This window comes from Artibeus jamaicensis, unplaced genomic scaffold (genome assembly GCF_021234435.1).
Source record: "Artibeus jamaicensis isolate MK-2021 breed Jamaican fruit bat unplaced genomic scaffold, CSHL_Jam_final contig_1015, whole genome shotgun sequence".
Taxonomy (NCBI): domain Eukaryota; kingdom Metazoa; phylum Chordata; class Mammalia; order Chiroptera; family Phyllostomidae; genus Artibeus; species Artibeus jamaicensis.
Window position 1 is genome coordinate 4,739,675 of NW_026521194.1, and position 17,001 is coordinate 4,756,675.

At 42.6% G+C, this 17,001-nt stretch overlaps 1 protein-coding gene across 3 annotated transcripts in view; it reads left to right on the forward strand.

Moving 5' to 3' along the window:
• Window positions 1-15,978, forward strand: part of AP1S3 (adaptor related protein complex 1 subunit sigma 3) — a 56,985-nt gene extending 41,007 nt beyond the window's left edge. For 2 of the 3 annotated variants that reach the window (XM_037139224.2, XM_053666509.1), the window contains exons 3-5: window positions 5-113; window positions 9,178-9,315; window positions 13,889-15,978. In XM_037139224.2, coding sequence (XP_036995119.1) covers window positions 5-113; window positions 9,178-9,315; window positions 13,889-13,924 — 283 coding nt within the window. In that variant the 3' untranslated portion in view covers window positions 13,925-15,978. The remainder of the gene's footprint in view (window positions 1-4; window positions 114-9,177; window positions 9,316-13,888) is intronic. The other variant, XM_037139225.2, reaches the window with a different exon arrangement.
• The last annotated feature ends 1,023 nt before the right edge of the window (window positions 15,979-17,001 follow it).

Sequence of the window (17,001 nt, forward strand, 5' to 3'; positions counted from 1 at the left end):
CCAGGTATGCTAGTTTATATTTTTGCTGTGCAGTGGAAAATCAGGACAATGAGCTCCTGACACTAGAGATTGTACATCGTTATGTGGAGTTGCTGGACAAATACTTCGGAAACGTAAGTTGTTCTGGTCCCTCGGAATCCTCGGGTCTCTGTTTCTGCTTCCACTTCAGTCTGTCCTTCATCGGATTCGTTCCCTCCCTCAAGTGTAAAAGATGAATTGCGTTTGGGCCAGGAACCAGAACACAGGGCTCTCCCCGCTTCCTGTAACTCTGACATGATCCATGTAGAGTTTTCCAGAGGCAGGGGTGTCCCTGTCTTCAGACCACAATGCTAGAGACCTCGTTAAATGCACGAGAATGTAATTCCTTCTTTGTCATTGACTGTCACCTCTCTTTTAGTTGACTTCTTCTTATCCCCTCTCTGGCTTCTTGTACTAAGTTACACATATTATTTAATATTACTCATACATAAGAACAAACACACACCAACAAAATAAGCAAAAATGAAACCCCTTTCTTTCACATTGCTGTTTAATCTCCTTGCCTCTCTACTCACAAGTAATACGTTACAGGAGGAGGCCCAAGCCTCTGAACTCATTCGCTTTGCAGCAGCTTACCGCTTAGGTTCCCCTTTGCTGCTACAAGGAAGTCAGTTCCCACTGGCCCCTTCCCAGGGGCCAACACTTGCTCATTGCGATTCTTTTTTAAATTTGCCCCTTTTTATTTTGTCACGACACCGAATTCTGTTGATTGCTAGGTTTGTGAAGCCCCCTCCTGGTTTCTTCCACTGAGGCCCCCTCCCTCTCTCTGCCTGCTTTCTACGTGCCCAGTTGCTCTTCCTACTCTCGTGTGTCTGCTTGTACGTTTTCTCTCCCGGAAACCTGTTACTAGGCAACTCCTCCTCGCTGTGCTGAAGATGCTCTTTGCTGGGGCTCTTACAGTCATCTTAGTCTTTTCCGCGGCAAGAACCAGACTCCTCTTCTGCTTTGTGACTGCATTTATTGTGCCCCAGGATCCTTTCATCTTTCTCCAACCTTTACTAAATCTACCTCTGTCTACTCAAATTGGACTAAAATTCCTCTCCTTCTTTCCTGTCATTAGTCTCAGTTTACTGGTGGTTACAAGTTGGCTTCTTTTTTTTAAACCTCGCCTCTGGCCCTCGCCTGGCCTGTTGGTACCATCTTTCCTTGCAAAACACAGATGCAGGACAACATTCCCTCTCAGCCACTCTTCATCAGTAATGAATAAAATCCCATCTTCTCAGCCCCAGCCTGGTGCTTCAGCTTTCCAAACACTGGTCCTAGACCACTTTTCAAATCCCTGGCACATCCGGTGCTCTGGTGACATGGGCCGGCCTGGTGTCATCCTTAACTTGTACAGGTTTGTAAGACCACCAAACTACAGGTGTCTCCAGACCATGACCTATGACCTATTTGTTTCCTTTTTCAGCACTTGTAACCATCTCTGGCCCAGATGTTAGCAAATGTTTCAGAAACAATTTAGTGCACACTGAGTAAATAAATCATTGAATTTGGAAAATGTTTTCTTCTTAGCAATACTCTGCCATATTCCCTTGCTTCCTGAAGTTTTTATTAAGTATAGTTAGGAGAATTTACTTTCAGAAGAGTTGTCCGTATTGCATGGACAGCATTTGCAGTATTGGCTGGTATTCTATCAGATTTGTGGTAATGTTGTTTTACAGCATGAGCACTTGAAAGGTTTCTGAAAGAATTTTTCTACTGTCTCATATTCCCTCTTCTTTATCCCCCCCTTTCTTTCCTTTGAAAATTATGATAAGATCTAAAATGTTGCTTTAGGGAGGGAATGTTGCTTTGGGTTGTTGGTCAGTGTGTAAAAGTAATAAGACAGCTAGATCACTTTTCTTTCTTTTGCTCTTGGTTCACTAAGTTCACTTACATTTTTAAAAGAGAGATTTGCAAAGAAATAGAAGTATATTGTTATATTGGATTAGTTAATGTTATGCTTTCTGTCATTCAAATGAATTCTGACATTTAGGTGCTTTCTTTTGAACAGCACTCCAGGCGTGGCCTTTTCTAGAGGCTCACGGTCTTCCAGAGGCCTAGGTTTTCCAAGGACTTCCCTTCCCCTTCCTCTCTGCTTCTACACTCTGGTTTGACTAGTCGTGTTTTTCTGGATTAATCCAAATATGATCACTCAAATGGGGCTGGGTGTTGATCTTGATCTTATCTGACCAAATTTTGGCTATTTCAGCACAGGCGCCTTTCTCAAGGGAGTCTGAATCCCCATCACTGATGCTAGGCTCATTGAAAGCACAAGGAGAGACAGAATGAATTCTGATTTCTCGAACATCAATTTTTCATCCTATTTTGGCATATACCTTTAGAAGCTCTGTCTTTGTCAGGAGCCAAAATTTAATTCACTAAAAAATTCAATGAATGTTTCATTAAGCTAGGAGCAGCTAAGAGCAATTCAAGGCTATCTGCCCAGTAGGCGTTCAATTCTTATTAATTAACAGTGATGAGCAAAGCGCGGTGATTTTCATTGCCATCATCTCAGAAATATTTCTTTGGTTTAATTTTCCTCTTGTGTTAATACAAAAGGAAGTTTCTTTGAATTCTGCTCTCATATTATCGAAGGGAAAACTTTGCACTGAGCTTCCCTTTTATAAAGGACTGGAAAAATATTACCTTTTTTTTTTCTTTAAATATTACCTTCTGATGACAGGTACCTCAAACTCTCTGGCTGCGAATTTACGAGTTTTTTTTTTTTTTTTAGTGCTTTTCAATTCCAAGGAGATTTACAAGGATTCCCTAGTTATAATCTTTCCATCTGCAGTAAGTAGCATTAACCCCAATGTATAGAGGCTAAGTGGAAATGCCTCGGAGTCTCACAGTAGATCTGTCCCAGGGTTTGGACACCTGCCCTATTTCCCCATGAAAAACGAGTGTTTGCTGATGTGCTCCGCGGGCGTGGACGCTGGGGTCTCAGGGAACTCGGATCTGGATGGGGGGTTTCCTGTTGTGGGAAGAGGCGCACCCGGAGCCTGCTGGATCCTGGTGTCAGTGTGCTCGCGAGCAAGACCCAGAGTTTGGCCCATCACATATCTCTGTTTTACAGATAGAAAAAAATGACACTCTAAAAGGTTAACAGAAATACTTATATACTTTGCTAACCCCATGGTGCTATTGTGAGGGTCAGTGACACAGTGTAGCTAACAGGACTTTGAAAACTGTCGATTGCTATATAGTTAGACCTTGTATTGTAATGATTGGAGGTATAGTTTCATACATTTCTTGTATAGAACTTGATACATTTTGTATTTACTTTAGAAGAGAATCCAGGAGGGGAAGGTCCTTCTTGACTCTATCCAAAAGGATTTAGTTATTGAATATCGGAAATATTCTTACTATGTCACATACTCTGATCTCTCTAAGAGAAGAGCCTTAAACCAAATTATAGTGAAGCACAGGCTTGGAGATCAAAGATCAAACGAAATTATCACCATTTCTGCCTTTGATAAGCTTTCTGCCAGAATATAGATACACAAGAAAATGACTTAAAAAAAAAAAAAGGTGCTCATGTGCTAATTAACACAGAAGCCATGTGTTTTTGCATAATTAGAAGGAATGAAGTTCTCTGAGCATCTGCTGCACCGAGGCAGTGCTTCGGTGGAATTCCGAGTATTTGAGTAATTACGCAGTAGCTGAAGAACCTGCACTTATTTAGGCCAAGGTGCTCCTGAAATGTTGTCTCTTTTTATTCTGCAATACAATAATCCCTTGGGGTTACACTCAAGAAGTAGCCGTAGAGTAGCATTTGGGGGCTGCTGTGTATAAATAGCTGCCCATTGGTAACATTCTCATGCCAATAGAACCTGTGCATCCATTTCTTTTACGACTTAGAGACAGAAACTGTGTGTTCAAGTTGTGTGTGCATACAGAGTGCATCTGAGTGTTTTGTGTGCGTTTGCCTTTGCACACCACCTTACCTTACCCATTCCCCTTGAACTGAGCAGTGCAGGACATTAATTGCCCCATGGCTGCCGGGGAGCCCTCCAGGCTTGAGTATGGGGACTCTGAGAGTGGGGTAAGATACGTTCTCAGAGAACTTGTGTTGGTGTCTGTCAGGTTCACTTTGCAGAATTCTGGCTGCTGGTTTCTCCTAATGAGGCTCCTGTCTGTCTTGGATCCCTGGCCTACACCTGCCTTGAACTCTGAGGTTCCTCGGCTCTTGCCACTGTAACTCCTGACTTCCTGCTTCTCCCGACCTGTGGTAACTGCTTATTTCTCCTACTTTTCTTTCCTGTGTGTGATGTCTGTGCTTTGTTTATCTAGATTGTTTAACATTGAGAAGTAATACGTATTTTCACCTATCCTTCTAGACATATGCTTGTAAAAATAAAAATGGCATTGTATTTTGCATATTACTCTACAACTTGATTTTCTTCTTATAAGTCTGTCTTGGAGCTCTTTCCATGTGTCCATGAACCCTACCTCATTTCTTCCAATTTCTACACAGAATTCCCATGGTATACCAGTCCATATTCAAGCAGGGGGATAGCATACACTATTTAAGCAATTTCTTTATGGATGGACTTTGGGTTGTTTCCAGTTTTGAAACAAAATATTTTATTTATTTATTTTTAGACAGAGGGGAAGGGAAGAAACATCAATGTGTGGTTGCCTCTCATGCAGCCCCACCAGGGACCTAGCCCACGGCCCAGGCATGTGCCCTGATAGGGAATTGAACCAGCAACCCTTTGGTTTGCAGGCTGGTGCTCAACCCACTGAGCCACACCATCCAGGGCTCCAGTTTCTATTATAAATGAGGCTTCTATAATTTTTGTTCTTCACATATATATTATTGTGTACTAGTTTAAGTATAGCATAGAAATAAGTTTTTTGTGAAATTGTTGGGTGAAACGATTTGTACATTTACAACTGATACATACTGTAGTTTGACCCCCCCCAAAATGTCATATAAAATTCAAATCCCACTAACAGTGCGTGTGAATACCTGTATATCCATAGTCTCACCAGCAATGGTTCTTCTTAATTATTAGATGAAAACTAATGTAATCTGCATTTCTCTGATTATTAGTGAGGCTGTGCATCTTACGTGTGTTGGCCTTTTTCATTTCTTGCCTTGTCTATGAATAGCTCCTCAACAGCTGGGTTTTTGTTGTTGTATTGTCTTCTGTTGTGATGCTTATCGTAGGGATTTGAGAGAATCCTTTCTATATCATGGGTAGTATTCTTTCCCCTGTTACCTGTGTTGCAAATATTATCCCCAGTCTGTTGCCGTACTTTTCTTTAATTTTTTTTAATTTTTACTTTTTTATTGTTAAGTACAGTTGTCTCCATTTTCCCACCGCCCCTTCCCCCTCCATATCCGTCCCCTTTGCTGTATTTTTAACCTTGTTTATAGTCCCGGGCCCATGATGTACTCTGATCTTTCCATATATTTTTTTTCGGGCAATTAGGTTATACTGTCATTCAAATACCTGGAATGAGTGTGCTCTGGAAGTAAAAGATAGTGTTCATTAGCTGAGAATGTGTGCTTTCATTATGGCTTCCTCGCTCTGATAGTTGTTCTTAAGAGGGAACCCTAAAGGTCTGAATAAACTATTATCTTAAATTGGTGTGTGTGTATTTGTACATATATATACGTGTAGATTATATATATCATGTATGTATTCATATGTATCTGTGTGGAGAGAGGGAGAGAGCCTCTCAAGGGAGGGGAGAGGTAGGCATAGAAATACTTCATGCGCACACTGATTTGGTGCTTTTTTTTCAGTGAATGAAGAGACCATAACCTTGGAAAATGAGCTTTTCCGAGTTGCCCATTCATTATAGTAGTATGACATTCATTTGTACTTATGCTTCTAGATTCAATTGGAGCTGTCAACGTAAAACCATTTTCCCTGTGGAATCTCACTCTTGAGTAGATGGAGCACTTTGCTAATAGACATCCATTTTGTGTAAAGTCACAAGACTCAGTGGTACCAGAGAACTGTTGATCTCAGGAGCCATTAATCCCCAGCATTGCAGGATCTGGGGCTGCACGGTGGCCGACCCCTATCCTGCAGTCACTCACTGTCTTCTTCCATGCACCAGGTTTCAGGGATATAAGGACGACCAAGACCGGGCCTGTGCCTGCCCTCACTCTCCTGGGGGAGAGACTGATAAGGAGGGTGATACTAGAACCCACAATGGATGAAAGGAAAGAGGATTTGGGGGAAGCACGGTGCTTCTGACCTTTGACTTTGGCCTTGAAAAATGAGCTTGATTTTGCCAGAGGAATAAAGGAAAGAACATTTACAGAACATTCCAGGAGTTGCTGGAACGCAAAGGGCCAAGGCATGAAAGGACACAGTGAGTCTGTGGAATGTGTGTCTGTAGTTTAAGGAGTGAGGACTATCGCGGGGAGCAGAGAGCAGGGCCCCGGGTGGGTCACAGAGACTCCTGTGAGCCGCGAGGAGGGACTCACACTTTGACTGAAATATGAAACCCTGCACAGAGGAGGAGCAAGATCAGCATTTCAGGAAAGTGTTGGTCGCCTTTAACCTTAAGCAGGCACAGATGCCACCTAGGAGGTCACTGGGGCAGGCCTGAGCAGTGTCTGCGACAATGAAGAAATAGGGAGGGGCTTATTTACACAGTCGAATCAATAGGAATTGGTGACCAATTTGAAAGGCACGATGCCAAGGGCGGGAGAGGAATGAGAGAGAGCAGGGAAAATACATCGAACTGTAGAGTGCATTAGAATGGGCTGCTAAATCGAGGGTGTACTTCCTGTGGAAAAGAGGGACCAGAGGAAAAAAAGTGCCTGCATTCGGTTTGGGACGTGGTGACTTGGACTGAGCGATGTCCAGGCAGGGATGTTTAGTTAGCAGGTGAACATGTCGGACTAGGCATCTAGGTTTGCTAAGCCACTTGCCTGCTAGACAATGAGACTGACAATAATGTTGTCGATAAGATTGTCGATGTAGGGAGCCCTTGTCTAGGAGAATACATGAATTACAAGGAGAATATGGGTCTAGGAGAATATAAGTATAATCCATTCTCACTAGAAACGCCAATATTCAGACGAAGTTGTATGGCTAGATGTAGGCAGCATGGAGCAGAGGTGTCGTTCTGCTAACTGATGTGTCCCAAGCACTCCATAAATACTTCTTTTGTAAAAAAAAACAAAACAAAAAACATTTTATATTAGTTGACATACACTATTATGTCAGTTATTATATTAGTTGCAGGTTTACAAGGTAGTGATTAGACATGTATATACCTTATGAGGTGACCTCCCCAATAAGTCTAGTACCTATGTGAAATATTTCTTCAGCAAATGTAAGGTGGGGTGAAGAAATGCCATTCAAGGAGCCTGAAGAAGGATCATGAGAGATGGAAGGAGGGGACAGGCATCGAATGGGACTGCCAGGGCCAGAGAGCAGGGGAGGAATTTTCAAGGGAGTGATTCAGCAATGCTCCAGTGAGGGTGCCTTTGGGCGTGGGGGTCAGAGAGCTTGCAGTCAGCAGACCTTCCAGAGGGGGCGGGAATGGAGGGCTGCATCCACGACTGTGACTTGGTGAGGGCTCTGTGGGAAGGAAGCAGCAGGGGGAGAGCCTGAGTGGCCGTCTGGCTAAAGAACTGGAGATGAGCCTTATTTGGGTTATGGGAGGTAGATGTGCCACTTGCTTCACTTGGCACAGTCTGCCTGACTCTGCTGTGGCCCATGACAGTGACCATGGTTCTCGACTTGTCCAGCATCACTGATATCATCCAGGAACCAGTTTGAAGTTCACACTTGCAGGATTTTTGTTTTCCTCTTTTTATTAATTATTTTTATTGTATTTTTTATTACATTTAGTCCCCTTCTACTCCTCACCCTTCCCCTACTATCAGCACACTGTTATCCATGAGTCCTTTTTCCTTTCTGTTTAATCCTTCCATCCCTAACCTCCCTGCCCTTAGCTGTCATCCTGCTCTCTCTGTCTGTGAGTCTGTCCCCATTTTTCTTGTTAGTTCAGTCTGTTCATTGGATTCCACAAAAGAGTGAAATCATATGGTATTTGTCTTTCTCTGACAAAGTCTGTTGGGGAACAGTATGGATGTTCCCCAGGTCCATCCATACTGTTGCAAAGGATAAAAGTTTTTACTTTTTTATGGATGAGTAGTATTCCATTGTGTAAATATCCCACGGTTATTCTATCTGCTCATCTACTGGTGGGCACTTGGGCTGCTTCCATATCTTGGCGATTGTACATAACACTGCAGTGAACATGGGGGGTGCTTATGTTCTTTCCAGTTGGTGTTTTGGGTCTCTCCGGATATATTCCCAGAAGTGGGATCCGTCTTTAATTTTCTGAGGTGTCTCCACACTGTTTCCCACGGCGGCTGCACCAGCCTTCACGTCCACCACCTCTCAGGTGTCACCCAGACCCACAGAGTCAGAAACCCAGGCAGTGTGTGTTTTAATGAGTTTTCTGGGTGATTTGGACACATTCTGAAGTTTGAGAGCCACTGGCCTGTGACACAATTTTGAGAACAATTAGCACAACTGAGCTTCGAAGTATGGGTTTCTGAGGGTCCTAAAGCTGGGAGCCCAGACTCAGCAGGAGAAACAGGGTGCTGGCTTGCGCCTAAAATGTAGCGGGACTCAGCCTCATTTGTGCCAGTCTGAAAACGGGCTGAGGGGCCACACGCCTCCAAGAAATTCCTCTCAAATGTCTTGTCGTGATGTTAAATATGTAAGGACATGCTCTGCTTTAATAGAATGTGATTTTACTACTTTATGTATGTATGTGTGTATTTTTATTTATTTATTTTTAGAGAGAGGGATGGGAGGGAGAGAAACATCGTTGTGTGAGAGATACACTGATTGGTTGCCTCTCATACCTGCCTAAGTGAGGACCTGGCCTGCAGCCCAAGCGTGTGCCCTGACTAGGAATCAAACAGGCGACCTTTCAGTTTGCAGGCCGGTGATCAGTCCACTGAGCCACACCAGCCAGGGTGTATAACTTTTATTAAAGGCCTACAGTTCCCTAGTTCCCTATTTTCTGTCCTCAACATACTGTCCGATGTTTTTATCTTTGGTATGGCAATAACTTGAAGAAGCTTGAGATACTGGCAAATGTTTCTCACAACACCACTGCATGTTTATCAAAACATTTGTTGTTGTTGTTTTGTCCTCCCAGGTCTGTGAGCTGGATATTATCTTTAACTTTGAAAAGGCTTATTTTATCCTGGATGAGTTTATAATAGGTGGAGAAATTCAGGAAACATCCAAGAAATCAGCCGTCCAAGCCATTGAAGATTCTGATATGTTACAAGAGGTCAGTACTCAGTTTCTCATGCAGTGAGAAAAGATGATGATGACGATGATGATGATGATGATGATGATGATGATGATGTGGGGGTGGCTGTGATGGTGGTGCTGGTGATGGTGGTGATGGTGGTGCTGGTGATGGTGGTGCTGGTGGTGATGGTGGTGCTGGTGGTGGTGGTGGTGCTGGTGGTGATGGTGGTGCTGGTGGTGGTGGTGATGGTGGTGCTGGTGGTGATGGTGGTGGTACTGGTGATGGTGGTGGTACTGGTGATGGTGGTGGTAATGGTGATGCTGGTGGTGATGGTGGTGGTGCTGGTGATGGTGGTGCTGGTGGTGATGGTGGTAGTGCTGGTGCTGGTGGTGCTGGTGGTGATTATATATTAGCCAACCCTTATTGAGTGTTTATTCTGTGCTGGGTACAGTTTCTAAGCAACTGATGTATTCATTTAATTATCTCAGCGACTCTAAGAGGTAGGTAGTATTGTTACCCTCATTTTAAGGACGAGTAAACCAAGGCACAGGGAGGTTAAATGACCTGTGCAGAATCACATAGCTAGTAAATGTGGAATAAAGATTTGAACCCAGGCAGGTGGGCTCCAGAGTCTTTAAAGGTTTTCATGTTTGTTTGAGGTTTTTAGTGAGAATACTTCATTATCAAAAAGCCCTCAAATATGTGGTGATATTCTTTTCAAGAATAATTTTATGGGGGGTATAAAAAGACTTTCATTAAAATATCGGTGCTGCCTCAGGAAAGGAGAGTAGCAGTACATTGTTATTTCATTTGCCGGGGCTACTAGAGCTTTATTATTGAAGATGGCACTTATCATCTTCATTAAAGTTTCTTACACCTCCTCAGGAGGCTGTATGCGTGCTCTGATTTGCATAAGTAAATTGAGAACACTGCGGCTGGTTGTGCTCCTGGATTTCTGCGATGCTCATATAAAATGGAGAGGGGCTTTTCTTTGAGATGTATTCTGGATTTTCATTGTACCTAATAAAAGAATTTACCTACATTACTCCCCTCAGCTTTCCCAGGAATGCAGGGAGAAGTAATGCTTCTCCCACCTTCTTTTACCCTCCTAAATGAGGCGATCCCACCCAGCTCTGCCACCTCTCAGTTCTTCTTCCCGTGGCATCCTTGGGTCTTGCCATCTGCCTATTTTCATAACAGCAGGTTGAGAGATTCCAGAGTGTTATAAAGTATCTTTGAGAAATTGGCTTTAAAGCTGTTCTTCCTGCTGTGTGAAAGTAATAGACTGATTAACTTAATAAAACACCATGAGGTGTGGTTTGCCAGCAGCTGTGTCTGCCCATCTCGGAGCTGATTGCTTGTTCCTGCCCATCTAGAGAGCCAGTCTTCGAACACCGAGCAAGATGTCCGTTTGAGGGGTACCCATCAGCCTCTCCTGTGCCTGTCGGGAAGCTGATGCTTTTATTGTGCTCACCTCAAGAAATGCACATAAACTTTCTGATGTTTACTTGACTCTCTCCAAGTGCCACAGGAAGGGAATTCTACAAGGTATTTGAGAGAGCAGTGGTTTGGACATTCCACAGAACATTTGTTATAAAATATGCCAGGGGGTTGTTTGTAACTGTCCCCTGGGCCCTCACTGTGGGACCTCCTTATAGGAGAAACTTTAAGCAGGGGCTTTTAGCACTTTAGTAATTAAAGGTTCCTGCACTGGGGCCAAGTCACAGAGGAGTTATTTTGAATTCCCTCCTTGGCCGGAAAAGTTTTAAAGAACTTTCGGTGTATCTGGTTGGTAATTCTAGTTCCATTTAAATCTGGGAAGCAGGTATTTCAAGAGAGCGCCCTTTTACAATTAAATACTAATTGGTAGTTGAGATCCCTGGCGATTGAGTGGAAGGTCCTGGTTAGGTGGGTCTCAGGGGACCCTCCATTTACCCCTGTGTCCCCATAGTGAGCAGGCAATGCCATGATGGTTCTCTAAGTCTCACTGAATTAGCAGCACCAGCCAGATTGAAACAGCATTATCAGTATTCTGATACAGGCCTCTGGTACTAGAACTAAATCAATGAACATTTGGGGAGCTAGTTGAAAAACTGACTTGGTATGTGTGGTTTGCTTCATATGTCCAGAGAAGCTTCAAATGAATGAGCACAAGTAATATGATTGCATAAAGAAAAAAATTACTGGTTTCTTTTATTTCTGTCCTTTGGACCTAAGAACATATTTATAGTTACTAAAGGTTAAGGGAGGGCTTTATAAGATTGCTTTCACTTTTAGTCCAGCTGAAAACCTGTGAGCAACCCCTGGGACTTTCCCTTACCCCCTACCTAATAAATGGCTCTCTCCCCATATTTAGTAAGAAAACACCTGGTCTTGAGCCTCCAAATGCTGACAGCTTTGGGAGCACTAGGGCAAGATGTTGATAATATGGAGAGAAACAGTTTCATGGGTTGGGGATGACTTTAGGCTGTATCTTATTTTGGAGGTATCAACTGCAGAAGACAGGTACCAAGTGATTAGAAGGAAAGAGAAACTCTGAAAGAAGACAGTGACCTTGAATGGTAGAGGTTGCAATTCCTGAGGTCCCATCCAGTGCTGCAGTGTTTCTTGGTTACCACGAGAGCAACAAACAGAAGATGTTTTAACCACAGAGTGGGAAAGCATGTGTAGAAGGGAGGGCCGAGTGGTACCTTATTAGCTCCAGCAACAGGACACCTTGCATGCATGTGTGTAGTTTCATGGACAGGTGCATCCCCACACTGCCACCCTTAAAGCGAGACCGTGTTCACAGCCCAGCCACCCATAATGCAGTAAGAGGTCGTAGCATGCCCAGTCCTAAATGCCCAAGAAGCACTGCAGCGCTAGATGGGTAGCAGGAGAGCAGGAGGGATGGATCCCAGGATACGGACTCTAATCATCTTGTGAGAGGCCAGGGCAGAGCTCTTTACGGCTGTGCCAGCCTTCAACGTCTCTTCCGACCATTGAAGTAATTGGCTCAAGACAATACCAACCTCATGCATTATTGGTTCACATAGCACAGCTTAGGAAGGGCAGCCCATGTGGGCTTCAGCAGACTGAGTTAGCCAGTGGCAGGAAGAAGTGCCGGTAACTAGAGGCCAATGAACTGGGAAACCCGTGAGATGAGAACTCCAGGGCCTCCTGCTGGCCTAGGCCCCTTCCAAGGCTGCGGGCTCCTGTGCTCAAGTTCATATGGTACCTTAACTGAAAAGGACATGTAGCCAGGAAATGAATATAAAATATTATAGAGGTAGTGTTGGGCACTTAATGATTGAAAACCATACCTTAGTGTTTGGGATTTTGTGATATTTGTGATCTTTAAAAAATTTGTAACTTACTATCATTTTCCCCTCATTTTTAGTAAACTCGATGCCCAATTTTGTATTTGTTACTTGGTATTTTTTAAGTGGCATAAACTTTAGGTGCCACAAAAACAGGCATGGGCCTTTGGCCAATGTGATACCCTTGCTGAGTTGAAGGATGTGGGCAGCCTCTGTGACAGGAGACACAGGTCTTAGGGCGTCTCCTTGGCCAACAGTCGTCTATAATAGGAGGTGTTAGAGCTTGACAGGCAAGGGTGGAGGGCGGACTGCGGTATTTTCAGCAGGGGGACACTGGCATTCTGAACAGAGCTGGTGGAAACCAGTCAGAACACCTGGGTTGTAACCCTAGCCTCCTCTGAGCAGTCTTGCTTGGCCTTGGTCTGTTTGACCCATGCTGGTTGATTGTCTTCCTGGCAGGTGCCAGCGAATCCCACCCCCTGAGCTTCAGTCTTCAGGATGCACTGAACATCTCAGAATGAGCCGTCAGAGGCAGGGGTGTTACCTGGGGCTCTCCCCTTAATCTCCCTTACTGAATTAGTCCAGAGGCCACTGTACTGCACACCCCCCCATATTATAGGAAAGAGTGCAAAAGTCCATCCATCATGCATGGTAAAGGGCTTGCAACATCACCGTGACTTGGAACTCTGCCTGTAATTGGGAACCCACTCAAACATTCCAAAAACTGCTGGGGAAAAAAATTATGGTCTTGTGGCATATTAGCAAACTTGGGAACTGTTGAGGAAGATGAAGAAGCATAATTTGTACACTTTGGAGGAAAGCCTCTTCAAAAATACGTGGCAGGAAATCTTAAGAATTATAGTCATTTATATGTTATAGCTTGGCAATAAGTGTAAGAAAGATGTTCTGTACAGTATCTGTAACAATAAATATGTTATACAAATAGAATTTGGATTTCTCTCATACATGTGCCTGGCGATAGTCCTCTCTATCATTTTAGCAGACACAGTTAGTTGAAGTCCGCAGTGATATCTTGCAGCTGATTCATTGCTCTTATCAGACATTCATTTTATGATCCAGCTTTGTTTCTCCCCAGTTAAGCATTACTCAGTTCCAGCCACATACAAATTATGCTCAAACTTTGAACCACCTTCTTAGATTAGAATGCAAAGATTTATGTCCACACATACTTTTCCAAAGTACTTTTCAGTAATGGCAAAGGAATAAGTAAAAGCACAGAAAAGATGTCACAGTTTGCTAAAGGTTGTGGCTTAAAGGCAAAGCCGTTCTAATGGACTGTCCCCTTTCAGACACTGGAAGAGTACATGAACAAGCCTACGTTTTAACTGCACGTCTCCCTGAAGACACTGAGAGCCACCTGTTGCGGACTCGTCAAGAAGTGATGCCTTGCCCAGGTGCCTGGACAGAGCCTCCGGCACCATGCCAAAAATAACCTGAAAGGGATTTTTTGTTAACCAGCAGAAATTTAAGTTGTTTAACATAATATATTTATCATTATTACATGTCTGTACTATATTGCTTATGATTGCTTATTATGGCTCTGGATGGTCACATAACTGCTTCATAATGCAGTAGACTGAACATTTGTTTGCAGTGCATTAGCTCTGTGTAATATTTTAAGCTAATTTAAATACATTTGTTGTAACATGTTTTTGCTGCATTTGGTCCTCAACTGACAGGCTGAAAACTGTATTGTAATAATTCATGATTTAGTATGTAAAGTAGCAATACCTTTCCCTAAATATTTAGCTTTTAAAATTATATGATAGATAATTCAAGATTATGTGACCAGTCCAGAGTTTATACATAATGTTAGACATTTTTAATATACTTAATAATATAATTTCAGTCCAGATACAATGTATCTGATTTTAATGTCCTGAATTTATTTATTTGTCAGGGTTGGAGTGAAGAATAATAACCAAAGATAGTATAGGGGTGAAGTGTTTTTTGATGCCTAGGAAGCTGCTCTTGTGAGAGGTTTTGATTTTACCTTTTAATTGAATATTTTTTAAAAAGCACAGTAAGGACATGTGTTCTACAAACTCTATATCAATTAAGGGTTTTAGACATCTGGAGATACAGTGTCTAGGACTTCCTTTATTATAAAAATAGTATAATAGAGATAAATAACAATGGTAATAATAATTATCATTACTATTTTAATAACGTTTTATATTTCAAGCACTCTCAGTTGCTTGAGCGATTTTGTTCCAACTATATTTTAATGTATTTCTAAGATATTTGAAAACTTACTGTTTACTAGGTTTACTGAGAGCATTTAATACAGGGTGGGCAACAGTAGGTTTCTAGTTGTTCATATGGAAAATAATACAATCATTAATAACTAATAACACGAGAGTAAACTGTCTCATGTACCCACAACTCTAAACTCCTTTTCCCCCACCCTATATGATTGCTATACGGTGGATGCCTTTTTTCCTTTTTCTTTCTTCACCTACCCCCAAATATTTGCTGCTGACCATTGTTGTTAAAATGTCATATTCACGAACCCGGGAATGGAAGTTCTATGTCACCAGGTAGTGAGTGTGATCAGACACCGCAGGGAAGTAGCTGGTGACGTTTGTCTCACTGCCCGACTCTTGATGTCTCGCCCGCGCATGTGCAGTGTGAGTGAGTGTTGAGCTCCTGCACTGAGCTCAGCAGAGTGGGTAAGGACCTCAAGCGCCTTTACGGAGACTGTGACTTCTGTCGGGGTCTCTAGGAGATCGGATAGGGCTGACCTTTAGAGACTGTGAGGGGGGAAGGCTCGCATTGCTTTCTCTTACCAGAGAATTTAGGGACAAATGGCGAGGCAGGAGCAGAAGAATGGAAGGAAATATTGACCAGTGCCTTGATACAACCATTATGAAATGGAAAAAAACTAAGATTAGAATGTGAAGGAACTATTGGTCTTTCAGCATCTGATGTTCCCTCAATTAATCGTGTAATAACCATTACGGCACCAGGTTGGAGTTTAACTGCCATTTTTGATCACTGCCTGTGTGTTCAGTTTGTGGTCTAGCTTTTAGTTGTTGCTGTCCATATGGTGGACCTCTATTTTTTTAAAAACAGTTTTTTAAAGATGGACTTTGCACATCGTTTTCTCTGTGCCGCGTATTCTGGGGAATCCCGTTTTAGACCCTGTCTAGCTCGAGTCAGGGCCCCTCAGGCTTTGAGTCAGCATCGCCACAAAAAAATGAACAGAATCCCGGGTTGCACACCGGGGCAAATGTGAGGGGTTTGGGGACATCTTACATGGGCCTGGGTGAAGAGAATCATTGTGTTTTCTTTGTATTATATGATTATAATAAAAGTACCAAGTGAAAAAAAGATAATATTACATTTTATAAAACTTCTGAATAAAATGTTTAAAATTTTTAAGCGGAGAATTTCAGTGTGTTTTCATGAACGCGTTTTTTAAAAAATCAGATTTCTGCCCTGGCTGGTGTAGCTCAGTGGATTGATCACGGGCTGCGAACCAAAGGGTCGCTGGTTCGATTCCCAGTCAGGGCACATACGTGGGTTGTAGGCCAGGTCCCCAGTAGGGGCCACATGAGAGGCAATCACACACTGATGTTTCTCTAACTCTCTTTCTCCTTCCCTCCCCCCTTTCCTAAAAGTAAATAAACAAAATCTCTAAAAAAAAAAAATCGGGTTTCATTCTTGAAATCGCCACCCATGATTCCTGGGGAATTCCCTTTAACAAGACCTTGGTTTTCTGGGCACTTATCCTCATGGACAAACTGCACCAGTCAGTGACGGCAAATGAGGGAAATCACTGTGCTCCTGTCTCACCATTCACCCACCTGTTCTAACCTAATCTCTTTACCAAAAGCTAATGATGTAGTCATTCTTTAAAACTTACTAACTCCCTTCCTTTCATTAACTTATGTAAAGCTGGCATTTATTGTGATAAAGCGAGTGAATTTTTATAATTATATATATTTATCTTTTTAAATAGTTTGTTTTTCATTGTATTTCTTTCCATTACCATTTATCTCTCTTATACCCCCTCCCTCCTCCGACCACAGAAGCCGCCTGAGGGTTCATGATCTCCCTCTTCTCTAGCCTGAATGTTTCATTTACTTCGAATGTTACCAAGTAAATCACATGGACATCTTTCTAATAAACATCCATTTGACACACAGGACTAACGAGCATTTTAAACATTTGCAAGTATAAAAGATGAAGCAAAGTTCTCTTATAAATTATAACGATATTATCCAGTGTAGCTCATAAGGCCCTGTTACAGATGGCAAAGGCCCACGTAAGTCACCAGCCCCCATGAAAGTTCTCAATATTTCCAAAGGAAAGAGAAAAAGTGCTACTTTTGAATAACACTATTAGTAAAGAGATAGGGGACATGTCAAAGACATGGAAATAATTCCAGTCTAGAAGA